The 17,419-nt window shown below is 35.6% G+C and overlaps 1 protein-coding gene across 1 annotated transcript in view; it reads right to left on the bottom strand.

Moving 5' to 3' along the window:
* Positions 1 to 655: 655 nt before the first annotated feature.
* Positions 656 to 17,419, bottom strand: part of LOC131038274 (AT-hook motif nuclear-localized protein 10) — a 29,164-nt gene continuing 12,400 nt past the window's right edge. The window contains exons 3-5 of the mRNA XM_057970614.2: positions 11,844 to 11,975; positions 1,569 to 1,730; positions 656 to 1,484 (exon numbers count right to left, since the gene is read on the bottom strand). Coding sequence (XP_057826597.2) covers positions 1,158 to 1,484; positions 1,569 to 1,730; positions 11,844 to 11,975 — 621 coding nt within the window. The 3' untranslated portion in view covers positions 656 to 1,157. The remainder of the gene's footprint in view (positions 1,485 to 1,568; positions 1,731 to 11,843; positions 11,976 to 17,419) is intronic.

Below are 17,419 nucleotides of genomic sequence, written 5' to 3'. Positions count from 1 at the left end.
GTCACACACTACCAAATAATGCTCAATCTAGTCTTCATTTCTTATGATTCATGTTTAACCAATCAATCTAAACATTAGCAACAATAAGCTCCTTGCATGCCTTGCAAACTAGCATCGTGATTATTAATTAGCAATTACTAGCATCAGGGTTATTCATTCATAACAGAATTGAGCATATAACAAAATAAAAATACTTTGTATCTTGTTTGGAATATAAACACTATCATTCCTATCCATATACATGAAGCTAGTTCAGTGTCTCAACATCAAATGTCAGTTTAGGAACATGAAACAAAACCACAGACCTTAAAAAGTGCAGGTAGACCAGACAGCCACCTTTCATAATAAATACTGATGTTTTGCTTCACTATTGAAAGTGAACCAGACAATCATATTGACATCTGGTGGATTCAGCAAAACGGTAATAATGAAATATTATGGACATCATTAATCAAACTAAGTCTGAAACATTATATCATCCAAAACAACTTCAACCCTTACAAATGATCCATCAAGTTTTTAATCATTTATCTTCACAAAATAGTAAATACCTATCTGAAATCTAGGCAGATTTATGTTTGCACTGTAGATAACTGAGTGAGTTTCTCTCACTGGAATCAAGCATTCCACTGCCAATTTCACAAAAAAAGAGATGGGCACCCTCCAGAAATCATTTCTATTAAAACAAGTCAGCAAATGTTGTACAAGGAAATCAATGACACATGAAATTCAGGTCTAAGTTAGAATAAGAAGGTTTAAACCATGAATTACCAGCATTACCAATTAGAATAAATGCTAGGCTACACATCATACAAGACTGCACGGATGTGCAGAGCCTGACAGATGACAAAGCAACTCTTGAAGAGCATTAATTAACAATTTTTGAAGAATCGGGCAATAGCATGAAAGTAGAATCGAGTCATATAGCCTGCATCAAAACAGTAGAGACAGCACTCAGCAGTCTTGCATCTGTTCTGAGAGGCTACTTAGTTGTATTGGTCAGTTTGAAACTTTAATCTGGACAGGTTGATGAACTCTATGCAGCAATCAGAATGAACCGTTAACTTATCCCATCCAGATTTTACACTCCTTAGTCAGATCAATAATCTTATAAAACGGGACAAAATCTTGCTGTAGGAAAATAGTCCTTCATTAAATTACCCTCCAGGCAAAGATATGTTGATATCAGTGTTATGCTTTGCCTCTCCTGTTGAATGTGAACCTGTCCAAGCCATTGATTGAAAGGGGGTCACATTGTGAGTTGTTTGTTGAGAAGTATTATTTGCGGGTGAATTGCCAATCTTTTGATTAAATGGAGGACTACCAGGACCTCCGTAGTTCTCATTCATAGGTGCCCGAGAAATTGGTATAGCAACTGTAGGTACTCCAGAAACAGCTGTGTGTGCCATGCCTATGGAAGTCTCAGCATTAGCTGGCTTAGCATGATCCTTCTGACCATTTGAAATGAAGCTCCCTACAACCACCTGCATACCATGCAATCTGCATGAATCAAAACTAAATTCAATTACAGATTGAAACTTACTATATAATGTACTTCAAAATACTACCTGCACCGGACTTGCTGCCATTAGCATTCCAGCAACTCCTCCTCCAATAACTCGACCATCAGGACTTGCCAAGGAAACACTCAGACCACCAGTTCTACTGCGTGCACCACCATTTTCTGTGAGCAAAAATGAGCCTGATAATGAAAGTATTTCAAACCGACCCTGCAACAACAAACAATGAAATAGGATAACCATAATTAGTGACTAATATCACATTTTAGAGCTTTTAGGTTGAACTAAAACATATTTGGTTTCTGTTTATAATATATATTATGTGCACTCTGGTGCAAGAGACATGGACAGAGATTCAAAATAAACGTTAATCGAAGCCAAACTGAAGAAAGCAGGAAAAGTGGAGGGCAAAAATTATATTAGTTAGAAGGAATGCCTTTTGGAGTCACTCTCAGCCATAGTTGAACTACTCGCCAAAACCAAAAACTCGCCAAGGCCCAAAAAAAAACTCGGCAAAAAACCCAGGAACTTAAAAAATTGCTTAAATTTAATTAGAAATGCATTTTTTTGCAAAATTCAATGAGAAGTTGCATCCAATGAGTCAATAAATGAGAACACAAAAGAAACAAGCTGAGTCTAGATATATTTAAATGCAAAGTGGGTACAAAATCGCATCCTAATGAAGAATGCTGATGGCTAGAAGCAAAATAGTAAATAGTTTTTGTAGAACTAAAAGTAAATACATCAATACAATTACATCTTCCTCTTCCCAGCTCTAGTAGGGGAGAGGTAGAACTAAAGGGTCTAGTCCTAGAAATCTGTTGTGGGCATGCCGTGTGATTGTGCCTCCTCGCTCGATATGAATGGCTCAAGCTATGGCTCATCCTCCATCCTAGATGTAGCTCTGCCTCTAGCTGCACCTGGCATTGGCAATGACTCATCCTCCTCAATATCATCCAGTGTGAAACCACATCCACCCCCTTCCTCCTCCGTAGCTTGCCTCTCCAAATCATTGATGTCATCCTCTGTAAACAATGAGGCTGCTCCTACACTATCCAATCAATGTAAGGATCTATATCATCCAAATCAATTGGACCAGTTGGTGCTTCCTCTACCTTCCTTATGCGCAACCAAAGATTATATTGCACAAAGACAAGGTCATTGAGGCATTTTTGGGCTAACTTGCTCCTCTTCTTCGTGTGGATGGCCTTAAACAAGCTCCAATTGCACTCACAACTGGATGAACTACAAGGCTGACATAAGATTCTGAGAACAAAATTTTTGAGATTTGGGGTATTTCCACCCCAACTTTGCCACCAAGCATCTGCAAAATTAAATTAGGTTGAGGGTAGCACCCCTTGCAAGGGTCAGAGGGTGCAAAAGAGAGGGGTAGAGAGATAGGTCTAGATCTTGGGGGAGAGAGGAGAGAGTGAGATGGGAGTGGTAGAGAGGGGGATAGAGGAAGAGTGATAGTGAGATAGATAGGTCTAAAATTAGGGACAGATAAAGTGAGTGAGATAGAGAGCGCGAGAGAATGCTAATAGGAGCCTACTGATTACTGAAATTTGACTGTCTGAAAATTTAAAAGATCTTCTAAAACCTAGAATTTGCATTATAACTCCTAGAGATCTGAAACCACTCTCAAACATCATGTCGATATATACATAAAATATAACTTAAAGTATAAGAAAGGAAAAAGACATATTTATACTTAAATGTTATATTTCATGTATATTTTCTGATGAAGAGAATGAGATTGACTTGAAAAAAAAAATTCGATAATTTTTGACATGTTTGGGCCTTTTTTTTAATGCAGCCGAGTTTTTCCTGGAAACTCGCCTAGTTTTTGTGAAAAACTCACCAAAAACTCAGCGAGTTTTTCCTAAGAACTCGGCGAGTTTCTTCTGCGAGTTAAAGTCATACATACTCGCCAAGTGAAAAAACTCTCGAGTTTTTCAAAAATCGGGCCCGAGTTTTCGGCAAGTAGTCCATCTATGCTCTCAGCTGCATCACTAAAACTGAATGATCAAGCCACTTTTGAATGATAAACTAAGAGTAGCTACTCGATTATCAAAATGCATTTTTTAACTTCATGGAATATCCTTTATGCAAGCATTAGCAAGAATTTGAACAAGTTACTCTTGCTAGAGTTGCAAATACAAGTCCATACTTCATTGGTGTATGATTATGCAAAGCTCAATCATCAATTTATCAGCTTCCAAAAGTAAGCCGGCATATTATTTTCTATTTCACAAATCAATACCAAGAAGAGGAAGAAGATCATATATAACAACTTTTAATTATGATCTATCGTGTCGAACTTATCAGCATGTTGTCTTGTGTAACATTGGAATTGGCTCTATCAAAAAGAAAAAATATACAACCAAATTTCACAAAACATGGATGTAGCAGAAGGAGCGGGTGCATGTCTGAATTGGGTTTGAATGTATCAGAGACACTCCGTCATGCAGTGAGTTGATTTAAACTATTCTAATTAGTATAATTGAAAATGTAAAGTTTATCATTATGATAGCAGGCAAGGTAACAAATGGACATCTCAATTTTATTTTTAGATGAATTCTTGCTTGTTTTTTCCGTAAGTTGTTTTAAAGAAGGTTTCTGAAACAATTTGTATTCTGTAAAATCTGCAACACTTTATAGTTCAATAAAATATGCACATCCTTGTAAAAGAATACACAATACTCTATTTCTCTGACCACCTTTCAGTGGTCAACGTAGACCATGTTTATAATTTGTCTAGTAAACTTGTACATGATTTGTATCCTAAGGGTTAGCAAGATGTCATTCACGTTGACCTTCCTCTATACTATATGACTCCCATATGACGTCCATCTTTTAACTTTAGTAGATCTTGGGTACATCCCCCTCCCCCTTCTCTACAGCCCCCTCTCAAAACAAGGGATATGGAGGGGACATTCCCTCCAAAGTCCACAAGTACCTGGGATACTGCTCGGATATAGGGGACACATCCCCTTGGAACACTGAATCATATATATTCAGTTTGCACGCATATTTGAAAATATGACATGGAAGTTCTAAAAGTTGGGCAAACAAGAAAAAAAATCTTTGTAACTTCTAAATTTGTGTTAAAGTAATCAGTATTTAGTGATGGTCAATTAATTATTAATCATAGGTATTAATAAAGTCATTCTAACTTCTTTTTTTATATTGCTAATTGTTGACAAATATTCTACTCATACAAGCAGCAACATAAGACCAATACAAGCTCTTGTGAGCACAGCCATGAGATAAATTTTAGTTCCTTTCAAGCAACCACACTAGAAACCACCTCCACACTAAATGTCAACTATGGAAGACCAAGAGTCCCAAAGTATAATTCCACATTAGATGTTCCTTTGGGATTTGAAATTGGGTCTCCCAATCATCCCGACCTTAAGATAAAGTTTGTGTTTTATTTCCTTCTAAATATTCCATTATTTATCCCACATTTATAATGTGGTTTATTGTCCTTTATTGTAATTTCTTGGTAATCTTTATGTACTCAATTTCCATAATATGGTATCAAAGGTCAGCTAGAGCCACAAAAACTGTGAGGGTGGTGTGAAGATTTAGGGACTGCTACTGGCCAAAAAGACAATTTGGGGAATCACTAGCATGGAACAGTAAAAAGCCAGAAGGATTCGTATGTCAAATATGTACCAAATTGCATCATTTTTAGGGGATCGCATGCTGAAAATTATTGAATCACAGATTTGTTCCAACAGGAATCACACAACATATTTCTATAAAATTGTGGATTTGTTCCAACAAAGATCACATAGCATATTATTTTTATATCATGTAGTTTTTTTTCTAGAAAATTCATTGGCATTATGCTGCAAATCATGCCAATCATCCAGGGACCATGCATCATTTTTTGCTGCAGAAAATTGCATCTCCCAAGGTGGAAATCATGGCCAGCAAAATTTCAAGTTATTTTTTTTCATGAAAATCACATTTTTTATCCGCGAAAAACAAATCGTTTCTTCTAAAGTATTGTGACCTAATTTTCTGGATGAAAATCAAATAATTTTGTTGAATATTTCTCCGCCGAATGCAGCTAGGGCACAAAAAATCACATAATTTTTTTGTGGCTACAACTAGAGTTTCTGCTGCAGCCAATTTCTTTTCCAAATTATTTTAAGGGCATAGATTTCCTTGCCAGATTTGCAGGTTACAATGAAAGGGTTTTGTGAGATTCCAAAGTCAACAGTGAGGCATTTGTTTATTCGATTGATTTGCTGCAGTAAAATTCACAGGGTATTTTTGTCTTACTCTAAAACTACAGGTTGAGGGAGAAAAGAATAGTCTAAATGGCCTCCTTACCCAATATCATGTTAGAAGATAGATAAAATTCTTTTGTAAAAATTATAATATGTGGAAGCAACGTATGTTAACTATTTTTGTGCATAGATGCTTCACAAATATTGTCCTTGGTAAAGATTCCAATCTGGCCACTGCAAATAAAGACTAAGATAAGCTTGATGAGTGTGACAAAAAACAGTCATGTTGATCAAGTTATCTGTGAGAAATGAAATGCTTCCTAAAAGTCTTGAACAAGGACAACTTAGATAGGTCATATGAAGAAGCATTGGAGATGGCTAATATCACAAAGCATTCAGAGAAGTCAGCATTCTATGCTTCTATGGCCAAAAGTTTAACAAATTAGTCCAAGTCATCTACATGGTACATAAATTCAGGAGCATCACATCATTTCACCAACTGGCAAAATTGGTTCCTGCAATATATTGTTTGCAATGATTCAGTATCTTTGATTGTGGGGAGTACATGATGGTCAACAAAGGAAATGTGCATTGGTGTTCAGTTGAAGATTTGTTGAGGGGCTGTCTTCTTGGGTCCAGCCGTGTTCTTGCTTGCAGTATCTTTTGGCCTGCCCTCTCTCTGCAGCATGGGTTTTCTCTAGTTTTCCTTATTGAGGTGGCCCTTCCTTCTTCGAAGGCGGGATGGATGGTATTGGAGACAGCCTCCCTCCTATAGAGGTGGAGTTGGGTTTTGCGGTGAAGTTTGGATGGTGCTGGTGGATGGCTGGTGATGACCTGTTTGTAGAGGCCAGTTGGTTGATTGTTGTAGAGGTGGAGATTTTGGTTATGCTTAGCTGCTTGGAGTTGGGCTGGTTTAGGCCTCTTATTCAACATGTGGTTCTGGGAGCCTTCTTAAAACCCAGCTGTTTAGCAATACGTTGTGATTCCATCTCTTGGTTGCTGGACTTTAATCCGTGGTTTGAAGCTTTGTTCTCTCTAATGATGGTTTCCTACCTTTCAGCCCCCATTGGGGTGGGTTCCTATCCTATTGAGGTGGATAGATGCTTTGTTATTAGAGGTGCGACTATCAGAAGCTTTGAGGTTGTTGGCTTCATCCTGGTGGTTTTGGGAGCCATTACAAAACCCATTTCGAAGGTTAGGGGAGCCTTTCAAAAATCTCATGATCTAGTTCAACTCTTGATGCTTTTATTGTGTTTTCTTGTCTGGCTGGATGTTGATAGTTTTCAAGGGCCTAGTATAGACTGTGGCTGTTTTTGGTTAAGGTCTAGGCTAGCTTTTAGCTGCTTGGAGTTTTTGTCACAGGTTGAGGGAGCTGGGAATATCGCCGTTGTTTGGCTGAGGGTGCCTGTTAAACCCTCGTCCTTTTCTTTTAAGAGCTATAGTTTGAGGTTGTAGCCTTGATGGTGTAGCCAGCCTGATTTGTATTGGCCATCTCTTGATTGTTTGGCTGGCTCTATTTGATTGTGGCTGCGCTGGTGTTTGGTTGGTGTTTGTCTGTTCAATTGTGTTTGGGCTACTGATTTTCAATGTTTGTACTCTTTGGCAACGTAGTATTGTGGGTTCCAGATCCTGGTAAAATCTGAGGGTTTCGGATCCCTTCGCAACCTGTTGTATGGGGTTTCGAGTCCCCACAAAACTTGTTTTTTCCTAATCAAAAACAAAGGAAATGTGCATATATCCTCTAGAGGGGAAATGCTATTTTTTCTCGATGTGTACTATGTACTGAGAATGGAGCTTAAGCTACTCTTAGTGAATCAAATTACAAGACATTGTTCTTATCTAAATGTCACCTTTAACAACCACAAATGCTACATTGTTGACAAAAAGACCAAAAATACTATTGCTCTTGGTGTAGAAGATCGTGGACTATATAGGCTAGTTGACATTGGATAGGTGGAACATGCATTGGCAACCAAGACTTCATCAGACATCAATACACTTCAGAATTAGTGGTATAAGCACCTCAATTTATCCTACTCTTTCAGTTGGCCTAAGAGAACTAGGGAGATGTACTCATGAGTCAATACAACAACACTCATAAGGCTTATTGGTTGGTTGATGTTGACAATAATCAATTGAAATTCAATCAAAATGTTGATGAAGAAATTGAACCTTTCCAAACTTCTCCAAAGTCCAAAAGCACTAAAGAACAATCTATTATGGCAAAGGATTCAAGTGTTCAACATTGAGTAGCTCCACCTGAAGGGCAAGGAGGATTTTGAGCATGAAGAATCCCCCAAGCAAATAATAGGTTAAGAATCTATTGATGACAACCTCTATCAGAATTCAAACGACAGAAATATAGATAGCCCAACTCATGGTGACAACAATAATTTGGATGAAGAGGATCCTAACAAAAGACCAAAGTGGTGGCAAAATGCCATTGGAGATGTTCGGGTTAGTGAAATTATCAAAAGATGATCATCAAGAGGCAAGAGCAAGAGGAAAATAGTCAACTTTTCTCTCAAGGTCAATATTCAATGAGTTTATGAGCCACAAGTGTTTGCTGCAAAAGAAAAACCTAAATGGAAAAAGGCCATGAAAACTGAACCTGAGTCTTATGAAAAATAAGGCTTGGGACCTCACAAATCTTCCACCAAGGAAAAACCCATTGGCTACAAATGGGTGTACAAGGTAAAGTGCAAGGCAAATGATACACTAGAAAAGTACAAGCTCAATTGGTTGCAAAAAGGTTTTCACAAAAAGACATTGAACATGAAGAGACCTTTGCTCCTACAACAAAAATGAGCACTATCTGACTAGTCCTAAACATGGCAACATAGTCTTTCTAGATAGACCATTAAATATATGTAAAAAGTGCCTTGATTAAGCTTTGGAGGAGGAAGTGTTGTATCAAACACAAGGTTTGCGAGTTACAAGGAATGAGTGTCTTGTATGTCAACTAAAAAAAGCTCTGTATGCCAAAAGTTTACTCAACAAAGTCAAAATAACAAATTGCAAAATCTCATCTACACCTATGGAGAAATGGTTGAAGAATTCAACAAAAACTAACTCTACAAGTCTTAACAAATCCACCTACAAGCAACTAGCAGGGAGCCTAATATATCTTACTACCAATAGACTTGATTTGAGCTATGTTATAAATTTCATTTCTAAATTCATGACAACACCAACGATAGAACACTGGACTGCAACAAAGAGAGTATTAAGAATGTGAAAGGGACACTTGACTTTCACATTCTACTCCACAAAAGCAAAGACCCTAGGCTATGTGGAAATACAGATTCAAATTGAACAAGTTCTCTAGATGAAAGAAAAATCACTTTTAGATATGTTTTAGCCATGGCACGAGTGCAACTACACAAATCAACTATTAGAATATTGTAATGTTTCTTTAATGGTCATCTTAGTCATCTTTAGTTAGTTTCGATTTTCAGCTTCAGTTTACGATTGTTTCTTTTAGAAACATTGTCTCTTGTAATTTTTTTATATAGAGCTTTCGTTTCTATTGTTTAATAAAACATCAATTTACCATAACATGGTATCCGAGCGAGAGTCGGTTGTCTGGGTCTAACTCCCTCATGGGAGGGCTCAAGATTTTGGGAATTCCTTTTTCAAATTCAAGGGTTTTTGAAAAAAATTGTAAAGCTTCTGCAATTTTTGAGGGTTTCTAGTGCAAAATTTGTAACCCGTTTTGGTGTCAAAAATCGCAATTTTGGGCTCGTGATTTTTTACAGGTTTCTATGAGCATCGGGATTTCTAGTCTCTACAAATCGTCCGACAAGTTCTCTTCGTGACGCTTTTGGTTTTCATTTCGCATCTTCTTTGGTCGATGTTTTGTGGGCGTCGCTTTTCATGTGCATTTTTTGTTAGTGATTTTTGTTCCTGCGATGGCTCTAAGGGTTTCTACATCTTCCTATTTGCATGTTCACGAGTTGAAGGTTTTTGGGTGGCGTTTTCACATTTTTGCGTCACAATACCTGCACGTCGAGGGTTTCAGTTCGAAGATTCTACTGTGCATACGCAGCATTCTTCAATCTTGACGGCAAGCTTTCTATTCCACGTGACCTCCATTTTGCGCCTGTCTTTTTTTATGTTCTACGTGCGCTCTTAAAGTGTTTTGTTTCATGTTTTTTTCCACCATTCCTTTTGCGACAATGGCGGTGACGGTGCAATTTTCGTGTCTTTCTGTTTTCAGCGCCTGTTTTTTTTGTTCCGCAACCTCCTCAGTTTTTTACTGCTGTGCTAAGGTGTGATCAATTATTTGTTTTGCATTTTTCACAAGACATGCAATAATTATTTCAAGCTTTTTAATAATTTTTTCTCCTTAAAACAATTTTGCATGGGTTTATAATTTTTTCCCTTTAAAAATTATTGGTGGAGTTTTTTCTAATTTTTTCCTTAAACAAATTTCTGATGGGTTTTACAAAAATTATTTCCCTTAAAAAATTTTGGGAGGGTTTTATAATATGTCCATAAAAAAATTATTGTGGGTTTTGTGCCATTTTTTGCCTTAAAAGTCATTTTGTAAAAGGGTTTTACCGTTTTTCTTCAAAAGCAAGGTTTTGTATTTTGATCCATGTCATGGGTTTTGATCAATTTTTCACCTCAAAAAATCGTGTTTGGTCATCTGTAATTCGCAATGTTTGCATGGGATTCTAGGTTTTGCCTTATTTTATCCTCAAAAATCATGGGTGCAGGTGTTCCTATCTTAGGGTTTTTACCCATTTTTCCGAAAAAACGATGCTTTGTAATTTTAGATTTTGGGTTTGGCGATTTTTTCCTCAAAAATTGTGGCTTCTTGCAGTTTATTTTGGGGCTTCAATCTCATCTACAAAATTTTGTGGACAATTTGTGTTATCCAGAAGTTCTCTAGGTTCTGGGAGGGTCAATGGCAGGCTCATCTCAGTGATAGGGTCAGTGGTAGGCTCATGTTGCAAAATGTTCTGAGAAGAAGGGAACAGCCTTCTTTGTTTTTCTCTAGGTAGTTAGAACAACGACCATTAAGGGAGGATATTAGAATATTGTAATGTTTCTTTAATGGTCATCTTAGTCATCTTAGTCGTCTTTAGTTAGTTTCTATTTTCAGCTTCAGTTTACAATTGTTTCTTTTAAAACATTGTCTCTTGTAAATTCTTTATATAGAGCTTTCGTCTCTATTGTTTAATAGAACATCGATTTACCATAACACCAGCAAGAAGCAACATGCAGCAGCTCTTTCCTCAACATAAGCAAAATTAAAATATCAAGGGGCAACAAAAGCAACATGTGAGGCAAATTAGCTTCAAAGGATGCTTTTAGACATGAGGATGCCAAAAAACTGAAACATCCTTCTCATGTGACAATTAAGGGGTGCCCAAACTTGTCAAAAATCCAATCTTCCACGAGCATACCAAACATGTGGAAATACATTGTCACTTCATCAAACATCTTGTTGAAAATGGACCTATTATGTTGCATTATTGTCTAGTAGAAGATCAAACTACAAACATTTTTATCAAATCTTTGGTCCTGATAAACTTGTAAAATTTTGCAATAAGCTTGCTGTAGTTAGTAGATTGGTCATTATGTGAGGGCACTAAAGTAATTATTATTTAAAGTAATTATTATTTAGGAATGGTCAATTAGTTATAATATTAGTTGTAGGTTTTAATAAAGTTGTTTTGACTTTAGGATATACTTTATGTTTTATTTCCTTCTAGAATGTTCTTTTATTTATTCCACATTGAGAATGTGGTTTGTCATCCTTCATTGGAATCATATATACCAAAGATTTTGCTTCTTTCTTAATTGATAAATATCTTACTAATCTTAATGTGTTCGATTTCTGTAATAATTAGTAATACTATAATGCATAATGTGTAAATACTTTTGTGAATGAATAATTACCACTTACAAAGAGTGCATTGAGAAACCAGCAATGGCACAACAAATAAATATTGATCATAATGAAGACTACTGTAACAGAAATAAGAAAAGAACCTACAAATAAATGAGCTAGCAGATCTATTACAATGAACAGAAAGATAAAGTACAAACTAATAACATTATATCAAACCTCATATGTCAAAGTGCCACCAGAAGTTGCAGGTTGACGAAGTGTCACATTAGAAATGGCACCATTTGCTGAAAGGATGCAAACTGCACGAGGTCCTTGTTGTGAAAAGGACATTATCTTTGATGCAACATCCTGCAAGGAAACACTACACTTCAGTTGCTTGGATAACACTGGATTGATTTTTCTTTAACAAATCCTAGATGCTTGCTTCAACAAGATCTTGCAAAGAGTTTATCTTCACTTAGTTTACATTAATGAATAAATGAATGGTGTATGAGATCCTTGGAGGTATAAACTGTTTATATCAACAGAAAGCTTGCCTCCATAAGCATGCAAAGCATTACAGAATAAAATATAATAATCTCATTATTTGAATTATGATATCACATCTGACACGTTTTAGGGTACCATTGTTAAATTAACACATAAATCCAATAGCATTTGGAACATAATGAATGCATTATCATTTCTATGATGTGCTGACCAATTTTGTTGTTATAATTGACATATAAATTCCATCATATCTGAAGCCTCATTAGTAATTAATTTATTAATATTTACATGACCTGTTGAACAACCTGTTGCTGTCAGCCAGCCAACAAGAAAAAAATTAATAAAAATATAGCAATGTTAATATTCTTTTCATTATCTATGGTATCATTTACTCTAGTACGTCTATATTAGGTTATTGTTGTCATAATCGATTATAAAAATCCCCTAATATTTGGAACCTAGTGAATTTATTCCTATCTTGAATTTGCTAAAACCTGTTGCCCAACCTGCTGTCTTTGACCAACCAATCAGACAAAAATAACTAATACATATTGATTATTTATTTACTTTTCATAATCTAGGGTCTCATTTGCCCTAGTGTTGTCTATTGCGATTGAATGTACTCTTTGAGTCCCACTGACCTACTATTTGTCATTAGATGACACCAATATGATTTCTCTTATCACTTTCTCAACTACACAGACAGGACCAGTGAGGAAGAAGAGACTTTTGCATGTTTATGACAAGAAACTAGTGCTTATAAGTTATAAACTATGTCACCTGATCCGTGGCTTGTCCAGCCAGATCCAGGTCCAGAACAAACCAGATTTAGGATCCATTTTGGTGCGTTAGGCAACCACAAATATTAATATTAATTTTTTTGTTAAATATTATATTTATATATTATTATTATATTTAATATTTACAATATTATGGTCGTGCATGGCATAGTGCAATGGTTAAATCATGGCATTGTTGTTGTAGCCACCAACATTCAAAACCCCACTAGGCCATTGTGATCGTTGGCATTGTGCCCTCACTGATCCATTGTGCTTGCAGGTTTGAACATTCAAGTTGAAGCTGTTCGCATTCATGTAGGTGACTAAGTGCTTCAAAACCTTGTTGGACTGGTGTGCTTGCGGACTTTGTGCCTCTACCCAGATACTAAGCCCACAGGTTTGGACTATTAGTGTTAATGAAATGCATTTATGCTGGAGATGAGGTCCCCCATTTGTGGCCTCAAGACACTCTCACCAAACTAAAAGTTTTCATGTTACCAATCAATCAATCAATATATATCATACTGTACAATAATATTTGTAATAAAAAGTACTAAGAAACATGTTGTTGTTTCTAATATTCCTTCTCTTAGGCTGCAAATATATAGATAATATGTTTATGCTTTTTAAATGTTTTACCTGGATCTATGAATCAAATCTGCAAACCCAAATCAAGATCCAAAACCAAAACTGGCAACATGGCTTGTAAACAATGAGCAATGTAGGCATTGCTTTGGTACTTTGATTTCTAATTCACTGCTTTAATGATTCTAATTCAGTGAAATCCATCCTTACGCCTGTAGCAAATGTTTTGATTTCCAGCTACTATTATTATTATTATTATTATTATTATTAGAGTTTACAGCATCTTTTTCTCTCTCTATGTATGGCCTTCAGGTCAGTTTTTTTGGTCAGCCTATGTGCATATATTAATATGCTTTTGTGTGTGGCATGTTGGCACTTCATACACAATAATCTGATCTTCAAGCCAGTTATTACTCACAAACGCAAGAGGCAACTTGGTTAAAGCCTCAAATTAGGGAGCCATAATATCCCAACATACTCAGAAATGAACATCAAAGGCCACATACATGTTTCTGTTGTCTTAATTTTGTTTTGCAGTGAGCTCAATACATTTCATTAAGAGAACTCTCAACAAGATAGAATATTGAATATTAACAAAAAAATAAGCTTATTCTAGGAGGATATAATAAGATTAAACAAAACCTTTCTTACGCAAATTATGTGACCCAGCTGAACAACTATTTACTACACCAAAAATTAATTTTTCGTTTGAATTGGGTGGACCTTACTGTTGTTTTGTTTGATTATCACAGTAGAACAAATTCATACGGTTTCATGTTTCTACAAGTTTGTTTTTCTGGAATTTTTTATCATTCTCTGTTTCCAGAAATATCATATTTTGATTTGAAAATTTTCCAGATTCATGATTTCATATTTTAGATTTCATTAGTTTAAGAGCCCACTTTCTTGGATTTGTGGGTGAACCCTCGGCAGTCCCATTGTTTTCAGATGATTAGAGATTCTATTAGAGAGCACTGTTCTCAGAATATATCGAGCTTTGTACAGAAGATCGAAGGACATGGTTATAGGAACTTGATATTTTGTGCAAAGCCCATTCACTCAGACAGCTAGAGATTCTATTAGAGAGCATTGTTTTCAGAATATTGAGTTTCTGTAGAAGGTTGAAGGAGGTGATTATAGGAACTTAATATTCTGTTGCGAAACCCATGAGCTCAGACATCTAGAGATTCTGTTAAGGGCATTGACTTTATCAATTATGTAGAAGATAAAAGAAGGTGGTTATTCAGATTTGAAAATTTGCTACAAAATCCATGACCAAGGGTGCAAGTAGATCAACATATAAAATTGTTGACAAAGATCCAGACCTTAGTAATGATCTGTACAAACATGAGATTAACAAAAAATTATTGTTAAAGTTTGGTTGCTTCTTGTTGGAGAATTCCTTAGGAATGAAGCATCACAAAGGAGGGAAAAAAGTACATGAGTCATTGTCCAAATAAATGCTACATGTACCCCAATTCAAAGGCTATGTCTACATGAGAAAAAGGAAGCATATACAACTGCTTTATTGAGCTTGAAAATGATGGCCCCAATGTTGGTAATATTGAAATCACACTTGCAGCACTTTCAGGGGCTTAATCTACAAAGGTTTGCAAGAAAGCAGAATGGCCAGGTCTGAAGTGAAATACAAATTTATTAATAAAGCTTCTCTGCAAATTACAAGAGAGGCACTAGACTTATTTGCTTAAGTGGAACAGATTTGGAGCTCTATAATTCCCTCCATGAATCGAAATTTATGATGCACTTCAAACTTTGAAGCTATTGTTGACAAGATTGACAGTCTTCAGCCAATTCAAGAAATTGTGCTACATGTTATTTCTAGACTGTTACAGCTTCAGCATGTACTTTTTCAGGCACAACTGAGGATTCAGCGTATCATAATCAAGCTTCCTACACCATGAAATTTCAATAAATTATATTTCTCAGCTATGCAGACTAGCTGAACAAGTGCTTAAAAGTTTAAAACACCGAAGATTGATTTGAATTGAGAATTAGGGATGACTTGCCTGAGAGCTTGATTATTTTGTGTACCGGAGGTATCAGCAAAGAATTTTATTGTTTTTGGTTTCTTGAAATTTGTTTTACAGATTTTCAGACCATCTTTGATCCAAATTTTCGGATTTTCTTTTGAAAATTCTAGAACTTGTTTCCAAATTTTGGTTCATTTCATTTTTTGCATTGTGTAGATATCAAGAAGAAATCTATTAGAAATAGAATAGTATCAAAAATGAGAAAAAAATTCCTTCCAACAACTGAATACCATTCCAAACAACCACATAAACTAACTTAGAAGAAAACCTTGCACTAATGATGCAGACCATATAAAAGCCATATGAATTCAAAACTTTTGGAAGCCACACAAGACCAAGTGAAACCATGCAAACATAAATTCATAGCCAGTCGAAAAGTATGGCAAAAGCAATGGAATGCCAGAAAAAAAGAAATGAAACAATCATTAAACAACGAGGTTTATTAAGGCAAACCAACAGGACTTCAAATGGAAACTTTGATTACCCTATTAAACATGAGTTAAACAAATCCATCTTTACTTTCAAAATTGTACAATTACTAAAATAGATAAACCTGTATTATCTTACACCTCAAAGTAGCAGCCAAGCAACAATAAAAACTAATCCCCAAGATCCTCTAAACAAGTGGAGAATGTTAAAGCTGCTATCAATAATAGATTTAAACATCAAATGACCTTGTACAAGCCTACACGCTGTGCTTATCACTTGTAGTAAAAAGTAACATGAAAGACTACTGAAACAACAAAATCTGTCTGCTGAACTACCAAACCTTCTGAAAATAGGCAAAATCTCAGATTTGTACACGACTTTAGACCTTCTGAAAATAGACAAACTCTCAAATCTGTACATGACTTTAAACCTTCCAACCTTACATCATTCAGCCCTCAATTAAAAAAGAACCCAGCCACTAAAATTCTAAAACTACCTTAAAAAGAGATTTAGTCAGATCCTACAAGAAGTCTAAAAGATAAAATACCCAAGAAAGGCAAAATGCTTCAAGGAATTAATGAGATGAGAGAATGACAATGAAAAACTAATGCTGGAAAACCATTAGCAAATTGAAATAAAACAACAGTGCCCAAACATGAAAACTGAATTAGTCAACCTCAAAAGGTGACTAATAAACCTTTAGAGAAGTTCCATCTAACCAAACTATTCTTCATTACAAGATTGTTCAACAGCTTAAAAGCTTAAAAGTTAGTACTGATTTGAACTATACACCCAACTTTTAATCTTTTTTTTTCCATAAAAGCTAAATAACCATCTGAGGCACGATATATTTATGAAGCTGAAAAAGAAGACCATTAAGATGCTTATATTTGGAACACTTATAACCCCAACAGCAGAAAAATACAAATCCAGCAATCTGATCATAACCTAGATTTTATGTGATAAGCATTGGTTTGTACAATGCAATCCCTACATATCAATGCAAATATAAGAAAAATACTTTAATTCACCCTAGAGACTATCTCCTTCAATTCCTACAATGGTAAAAGACAAATGCTTACCATAATGAGGATGACCTCCCATACCCTTTATATCCTACGCTTCAGTCAATTATTGAAAAAAAAGAACAGTATGTTGTCTATATCAAAAATGTTTAGAAGAACCACAACAATCCCATACGTAAGAAAAACTAAAACCCTTATTATTTCAATTCATAGGTATTTTCACCCAGAGTTACCAAATAGGCTACAACCTCATTGAGATATTAATTATCAATAATATTATAAACAAATACAGAGCCAACATTTATAACCCCATACAGACTTAGTTATATGAATAAAAGCAAGAAGGCTACAACCACCTTCTATATCCCCTTTTGGCACACTAGGAATGAAGTTAAACAAGGATGGTATAATGAGAATGTGTATATGGTATAGAT

This window comes from Cryptomeria japonica, chromosome 11, assembly GCF_030272615.1.
Source record: "Cryptomeria japonica chromosome 11, Sugi_1.0, whole genome shotgun sequence".
Classification (NCBI taxonomy): domain Eukaryota; kingdom Viridiplantae; phylum Streptophyta; class Pinopsida; order Cupressales; family Cupressaceae; genus Cryptomeria; species Cryptomeria japonica.
This window is presented reverse-complemented; position numbering and strand designations above follow the sequence as displayed.